This window comes from Lactuca sativa, chromosome 7 (assembly GCF_002870075.4).
Source record: "Lactuca sativa cultivar Salinas chromosome 7, Lsat_Salinas_v11, whole genome shotgun sequence".
NCBI classification, from domain to species: domain Eukaryota; kingdom Viridiplantae; phylum Streptophyta; class Magnoliopsida; order Asterales; family Asteraceae; genus Lactuca; species Lactuca sativa.
Genome location: NC_056629.2, coordinates 26,962,487 through 26,970,382, shown reverse-complemented (window position 1 = coordinate 26,970,382; position 7,896 = coordinate 26,962,487). Strand labels below are relative to the sequence as shown.

Below are 7,896 nucleotides of genomic sequence, written 5' to 3'. Positions count from 1 at the left end.
CCCTACGCTCCTAATAACTAACCCAAGCCTTAAAACTTTCCGAACAAAACCCAAGACCCATAAAAGACCGAGTCATCAGATTACGATTATAACTTTGGCCTCCGAAGACACAATCAAATACTTGGACCCCTTATACAATGACACCTACCTCTGAATAGGGCCAAATCATTCTTTTCCCAAGGCCCTAAATCCTATTACAATGATATTTGGGCTGCAGCCCCGAGTAATGAAACACTTTCAAAACCGGGTGTTACATTTATCTAAAGAATCCAAAAACCTTATATATAAATAACGCGTCATTTTTGAATTAAAATTCTTAACCATAATCTTACTCATTTAATTTTTTTGTCATGTCATGTTAACCCCTTTAATTAAATTGATACCGAAACCTGTTTATTTCGTATCAAATTCATGTCGATTTAGTTTTTGCAACCTATGACATTGGCTGATTGTGCAAAAATTTATAAGCACAAGGACGAAATTGATATAAATTGAAAACTTGATTTTATTTATTTATTATAAATATAAAAATGGCTTTACTTTAAAAAAAATGACTGGAGGGGCATGAAAGTAATTTGGACTCTCTGTGTCCCTCCTTCTCTTCCCCACAGAAGCGGAATACTCTCTTCTTCCTGTTCGCACCCTCAAAAGGTTCAAACATCAGCGAAATTGCAGATAAAGTCGTTAAATTAACTTCGTAACGTTGATCGAGAGCTATCCTGGAGTACGCTCTGTTTTCAATTCGTTTCCATTGGTAATCTTAATATCTTTCGCTGGTCTTCTCATCCCGGTTTGCGCTTATTATGATCAATTGTAGTTTCCCAATTCTTTTTCTCGTTTTTTTTCTTGGTATACCGGTTCTTGCAGACACTAAGTTTGGATTTCTTACTTTAACTGTCTCTGAATTGATTCCTTTGTGTTGAGTAATAAGAGGAATTGAGGTAATTAGTCATCTAGGGTTTTTCATTGATTAAGCTTGGAGAAAGGTCGTTTCATCCCAGTTCTCTCTTAATATCATCAATCGTGGTTCCCCGTTCGTTCTGTGATGAATTTTTGTTTATATACTAAGTTGGGTTTTCTTGATTTGGATCTTTGAATATCTTAGTTTTGTATCGGGTTAGGTGTAAGTAAGTTAAGGGGGAGTTTTACCTTATAGCTTATGGTATCTCTGGATTGTTTTTATGCAGGTTAATCTAGGCACATGTTTTAGTACAATCTATATTTGCTTTGAATTCTATTCAATAATTATAATGGAAATTATAATGAATCATACTGCTGAGGATAATACTGGAATCCCTGATGATTTACGTTGCAAGAGATCAGATGGTAAACAATGGAGATGCCATGCCATGTCCATGCCAGACAAAACAGTATGTGAAAAACACTACATTCAAGCAAAGAAAAGAGCTGCAAATTCTGCAATGAGAGCCAGTCTCAAGAAAGCAAAGAGGAAATCTGTAGGTGAAAGTGACAGTTATTTAGAGAGTAAAAGTGATGACATGGATTCACCTCTCGTTGAATACCAGTTTTTAGCCTCGGGTAAAAACAAGGAAAAGTTATCAAAGAAGCTGATTAGTTATTCACCTGAAACACCTTCCTTCAAGAATTCATCTGTTCATATTTCTTCAAAATCAAATGATGATCCACAAAGAGATATGGCAGAGTCTGAAGAAACACCAAGGGCTTACAGGACACCATCTTCTGTTGCTGATTCATCAAAGAGCAGATCTGAGAAGATGCATGCTATGCCAGTAAGTAGTATCCTACTTCCATTTCTTTCTTTCTATTACAACATTGTAATCCACCCAACCCAATCATATCAATACTAAATAGTAAATACTAATGCTATAATTGAATAGATTCTCAAACTTTTTAAAAGTACAATGCCTTAATAATTGAAAAGTTGAAATCACAACGAAAAAAGTACTTTCTTTTGTCATACTTTTTGAAGTATAGGCTCATTTTCAGGAAACTTCTGGTGGGAGTTCAGAATCATCTGAGGATACAGGGGGGCAAATTTGTCATCAATGCAGGCGTGATGACACAGAGAGGATTGTATGGTGTCTTAAATGTGATAGAAGAGGATATTGTGATGAATGTATCACTGCATGGTAAGATTGACTGTATTTTAAAAGGGTATCACTATTACATTACATTGAGTTACAGTTTACTCAGATTTTCCTCTTTCTTTCAGGTATCCTGACATTCCAGTTGAAGAAGCTCATAGAATTTGTCCTGCATGTCGAGGTTGCTGTAACTGTAAAATTTGTTTACGGGGTGATAATATGATAAAGGTAATTCATTTCTGTGGACAAGATCAGAAAAAAAAAATAGGGTTATATGCAAGAAATATCAGTGTACTTTCATTGATTTGTTTGTTGTTATATCTTGCATTTATCTTGAGATTTGTCTATATTATAATATTTTTTTATGTGTTGTAGGGAAAAATACGGGAAATACCTGCCCAAGAGAAGCTGGAACATCTTTTTTGTCTTTTGTCTTCAGTGCTTCCTGTAATTAAGCAGATCCATTTTGAACAATGCTCTGAATTAGAAATAGAAAGAAAGCTTCGAGGTTAGATAATTTTCAAGATTGAAACTTCATATATTGAGTCATATAATTTAATCTTTTTTTTTTTTTTTTTATATATAAAGATAATTTATTTTGGTTTATATTTGCTTCAGGAAACAGAATCGACCTTCCCAGGACAAAGTTAAATGCAGATGAGCAAATGTGTTGGTAATGTTAGATTTTTCAAAGTATAGTGTACAAATAAGTAAATAAATAAAAATAAAAAATATCTCATTTTTAAATGTTCTATTGCAGTGACTTCTGCAGAATACCAATAATTGATTATCATCGCCACTGTGGTAATTGCTCATATGATATATGCCTCAGATGCTGCCAAGATGTCAGAAAAGCATCAAAAGAAGTGAGTAGAAATATTCAAAGTAATGGAGGAAATGAAGATTCCGATTCTACCCTTGAAAAGTTATCAAAACAAAAGATGAGATTATCCAATAAGCTTTGTGATTGGAAGGCCAACTCTGATGGGAGTGTTCCATGCCCACCAAAAGAACATGGTGGTTGTGGTCATTCACCCTTGATGTTAAAACGTATTTTTAAAATGAATTGGGTTGCAAAGCTTGTGAAAAATGTTGATGAAATGGTTAGTGGGTGTAAAATGTACGAAAATACCCTCCCAAAGATAGATGGGTTCTGTCAAGATATAAAAAATCAAGGGATTAGTGAGTTCAGAAGGAATTGGGTCAATGGTGAACCTGTTATAATAAAGGACATTTGTGATGAGTCATCAATGTTAGGGTGGGACCCTATGGTGATGTGGAAAGGAATCCAAGATACAAATGATGAAAAGATGAAGGATGATAATAGAACTGTGAAAGCTGTAGATTGTTTACACCGATCTGAGGTAGCTTTTCCATTTTAAACTCCAAATAAATGCCCTAGAAAGTTTGTCTGTGCAAAAGACGTTAATGCCCTTCTTATCCTCTCCCCAAGATTAGATTACATACATTTCTTTCTATAAATATAAAGTAGTGACATGCACATATGTTTTGTGTATATTATTATTTGATTTGATGCCAGATAGATATTGAGCTTGGAGAATTTATCAGAGGATACTCGGAGGGGCGAATAGGGAAAAATGGTGAACCAGAAATGTTAATTTTGAAAAACTGGCCATCGCCTAGTGCATCTGAAGAGTTTTTATTGTACCAGAGATCCGAGTTTATTACCAAACTGCCATTGCTGGAGTACATTCATTCCAAGTGGGGCCTACTGAATCTTGCTGCAAAATTACCTCATTACTCTTTGCAAAACGATGTGGGGCCCAAAATCTTGATTTCTTATGGAATGTATGATGAAAAAAGTCAAGGTGAAGGTGATTCGGTCAACATGCTTCGTTTTAATATGCGTGATGTGGTGTACCTATTGGTTCATACATGTGAAGTAAATGTAAATAGGAAAAATAATAATAATGAGGACTTGATTATTGATTCAATTGAAGATGAGAAAACTCTTAAATGTGAAGATTTGAATGGAACTAGTGAAGAGACGAGTCGTCCAGGGGCAATTTGGGACATTTACAGGCGTGAGGATGTTCCAAAGCTCATCGAGTATATGAGACTTCATTGGAATGAATTTGGTGTCTCTGACCACAACATCATGGATGATGATTCTGTAAGGGGCTGTTTCCTTCTTTTATCCTCCCAACTTTGTGAAATTGGAATGTAAGGGTAAAATGGTCATTTAGTCTCATTCACATAGAATCTTCAATCTAGAAAAGAAACAGACCTTACTATAAACATTCTGTTCACACAAACATTCAGACACTTTACCCATACAGGATGTAATTTGTTGTTTGGAATGCAGGGGTAAAATGGTCATTTAATACGAAACTCTCAATTATGATTTCACTTTTTTGTATAAGTTAGGTGGCTTGTGAACAGGATGTATATATATATATATTTTAATAAATGAGTTGATTTATGTTAGGTACCACGACCTCTTCATGAAGGAGTGATATATCTGAATAGTCATCATAAAAAGAAATTAAAAGAAGAATTTGGTAAGTTTTATATTTATGTTGCTTTTTAGTTTTTTATTGTAGAAATTTATGTGAATTTATTTTTTTATTTATCAGGTGTAGAGGCATGGTCATTTGAGCAGCATTTAGGGGTTGCTGTATTTATCCCAGCTGGATGTCCTTTTCAAGTGAGGAATCTTCAGGTGAGTTTAATGTCCTTTTCTCAGACAAATAACAAAATAAAAATTGATTTTTTTTTTTTTTTAACAAATAAAATTATAAAAACTGATAATTGAGTTGTGTTGACTTTTTGCAGTCAACTGTTGAGTTAGGGCTTGATTTCCTCTTCCCTGAAAGTCTAGCAGAAGCTGTAAGATTAGGTGCAGAGATTCGTGAACTTCCTAATGACCATGATGCAAAGCTTCAAATTTTAGAGGTCAAACATCTTTTTTTTTCCCATTATACCCTTGGTGTTTTCACTATTTACCTTTTTTTTTTTTTTTTTTTTATTGATTGATTGATTGTAGGTTGGAAAGATTTCACTTTATGCAGCAAGTTCATCAATTAAGGAAGTTCAAAAACTGGTGTTGGATCCAAAGTAAGACACCCAGATGAGAATCTCTTTTATTTTTTATTTTTTAATTAATGTTTCTACTTTTTTCTTTTTAATGCTTTACAGCAGAATTCCATATTATCTAATAATCAGAAAATCAGGGCTTTATTAGCTTTTACAGTTTATTTAGTGTCTATGTGGGGCTTATCACTTTTTCATAAAGGGGAAAAGATAATAAGAATATGCATATAATTTAATACAATTCTTTAATTTCCTTAATTTTGGTGGGCCCCATTTCCCAAAGTGTTGCAATTTATATCTCTGATGATTTTTTTTTTCTGGTGCAGACTTGGTGCTGAGCTGGCTTTTGAAGATCCAAATTTAACAGAATTGGTTTCAATGAATCTTGAGAAGATGACTAAACAACGACAGGTTGCCTGTGCTTGAAATATATATTAGATTATATAAAAACTGTGTTATGGCCTCTTTTCACATGATTTATAACAAGCTTTATTCTTATAAAATATAAGGTTATTTTTTTTTTTTAAATAGTAAACTTGAATTTACTGTAATAGGCTTAGATAGTATATATATATTATGTTTTGGCGTGCATGAGACTCGGATAATGTGACAAAAATTGCAACCAACATTTAACTTTCTCTTAATTAGATTCAAAACATATCAGTTATGATATAAAAGTGCACATTCATCAATAAGGGATCATAATTAACACAATTCTTAGCATTCATGTCAAATGTGTTGCCCTTAGCTATCTATAATAACAACTAAACGATCAACATTTAGTTGTATCATCTGTTGGCTAGTTTCATCTACACCAATTCACTTTCTTAATCAATACTTACACATCATACAATAAAATATCATTTCTTGAGGTTTGTTAAATGATGTTTAAACATCTAAGCTTCATTTCTAGCATGATCTTGCACATGCAAAAACTAATTCAGATAACCTTCCAACAAAACCCTAGTTTCATATAAATTCAAACGAAAACTACACTAGGTATCAACATCTTACATTTAAGCTTTTGCTGTAAGAATCTTGCTGAATGAAGGAAAAGTGCTCGGTCCATGTACATAAACAGTTTGGTAAAAACATGACACACACACAAATATATATATATATATATATATATATATATATATATATATATATATATATATATATATATATATATATATTATCTTTTTCTTATTACAAAATATTTTATGGTTTCTAGTTAATAAATGTGGTCGGGCGATGGGTATGAGATGGCTTTTGATGACCACATGTGCCGGTGGGTTTGATTCCATGTGGGGATTTAGGTTCAATGTATGTTTGGTGAGTAAATCATTATGAATGTTTTAGTGTTTCATTGATAACAAAAAATAAACGTACATACAAACAAAATCACATGAGATTTAGTTAAAAGCAATATTAAAAAATATATGAAACAATTTCTGTTTTATGAATGACTAGTAATGGTGCCAAATAACACTTTTATATTAGGTTTATGTTTGACAAAAAAATAAAAATAAAAATAAAAACAAAAAACAAAAATAAAAAAGGAAAAAAAGAAAAAGAAAAACAGCAATATAGCTGATAAAATCTAGAAGCTCGAAATAGTAAAGATCGTATTCTCAAACAATTTTTTTCTCTAATTTAATTTTTTTTAAACATAAGTCAACAATAATTAAAAACTTCCTCTTTAAATCGATTATAACTTATATATCACTAACAAATAGTGACAAGTTCAACATCCATTCGATAATTGGAAAACTCATTTCTTGAAGTCGACTCTACATGCTCAAATAATTTGAATTTTCTATAATAATTGTATTAAATAAAGTAAGTTCTATTTAAACTCAGCCAAAAAATATTAACATGTATATACATCTCTAAAACTCCATAAAAATTTAGATTAAAAGCTTATAAAATATGACTCGACTCATTATACGTTTTAAGTTCATTTATGGATCCAAAAGTTTCAAGTTAATATGGAGGCTAATTTGGGTCAAATAAAAAAATTTGAGCGTTTAAAGGGCCAAACTTGTCAAATATAGGAACTTGAGTTTGACTTTGACTTATCTAGGCTTGGGTCAAAAAATATTGAGTTATTTTATGTTAGGGTTAGCCAAAGGGGGGAATATTGAATTAAACGTCCAAACATATTTTCCCTCTTAACTCAAAGTTTTGGAAGCTTGGAGAGACTTAAGGAAGGTTTGAGAAAATATTTGTAACATCCTGAAATTCAGGTACAACTATTTAACCCTTCTTCTTTGTCAAGTTGTCAAGATTAGCCCTTGAGTGGGAATGTGTTGCAAATGAATACGCTGGGCGTACTGGAGAGTACGCTGCGCGTACTCATGCACTTAAGTTGGACGCGGACTCGCCTAGGTACGCTGGGTGTAGCGGGCCCAGATGCAAACCCTAATTTAAGGCTTGTGCACTATAAAAGGAATGCTAAGGCCTTATCCTCAGCCACCATTTCAAAGAGTGAAACCCTAAGAGAGCATTTCCTTCGTCCTAAAGCTTGTGTGTGAGTATTTTGAGCTAAAGGTGCCTTTGTGTGTTAGTGAAGAAGGAGGAGAAGAGCTTGTGGAGGCTAGGGTTTGAAGTTCCAGCTTGGATCTGAGTTCTTCAGAGGAAGGAGCTTCACTTTGAGGTAAAAAGCTTAGAACTTTCCTCATTATTTTGGTTTGGTGTTTTATGGTCCATTTCTAGGGTTTAAGTCCCAAAGGTGGAGACTTTATGAGCAAGATGGAGCCTAGATCTGTCCCATTTCAGTGTTATGTGTGAT

General features: G+C 33.1%; 1 protein-coding gene across 1 annotated transcript; it reads left to right on the top strand.

Annotated features, from left to right (window-relative positions):
- Positions 1 to 562: 562 nt before the first annotated feature.
- LOC111906700 (E3 ubiquitin-protein ligase JMJ24) lies at positions 563 to 5,711 on the top strand. Its single transcript, XM_023902471.3, has 13 exons — positions 563 to 754; positions 1,188 to 1,751; positions 1,969 to 2,111; positions 2,195 to 2,294; positions 2,442 to 2,574; positions 2,685 to 2,739; positions 2,827 to 3,430; positions 3,607 to 4,200; positions 4,516 to 4,588; positions 4,664 to 4,749; positions 4,863 to 4,982; positions 5,074 to 5,144; positions 5,447 to 5,711. The coding sequence occupies exons 2-13, from the start codon at positions 1,251 to 1,253 to the stop codon at positions 5,544 to 5,546; spliced, it is 2,580 nt and encodes an 859-aa protein (XP_023758239.1). The 5' UTR covers positions 563 to 754; positions 1,188 to 1,250; the 3' UTR covers positions 5,547 to 5,711.
- Positions 5,712 to 7,896: the final 2,185 nt, after the last annotated feature.

Excerpts from the sequence above, each read along its gene's own strand:
- LOC111906700 (XM_023902471.3), top strand. The coding sequence starts at position 1,251 with ATGGAAATTATAATGAATCATACTGCTGAGGATAATACTGGAATCCCT. Across the intron at positions 2,740-2,826 it reads GCAGATGAGCAAATGTGTTG|TGACTTCTGCAGAATACCAA; the intron begins GTAATGTTAGAT and ends GTTCTATTGCAG. Across the intron at positions 4,750-4,862 it reads TTCAAGTGAGGAATCTTCAG|TCAACTGTTGAGTTAGGGCT; the intron begins GTGAGTTTAATG and ends GACTTTTTGCAG.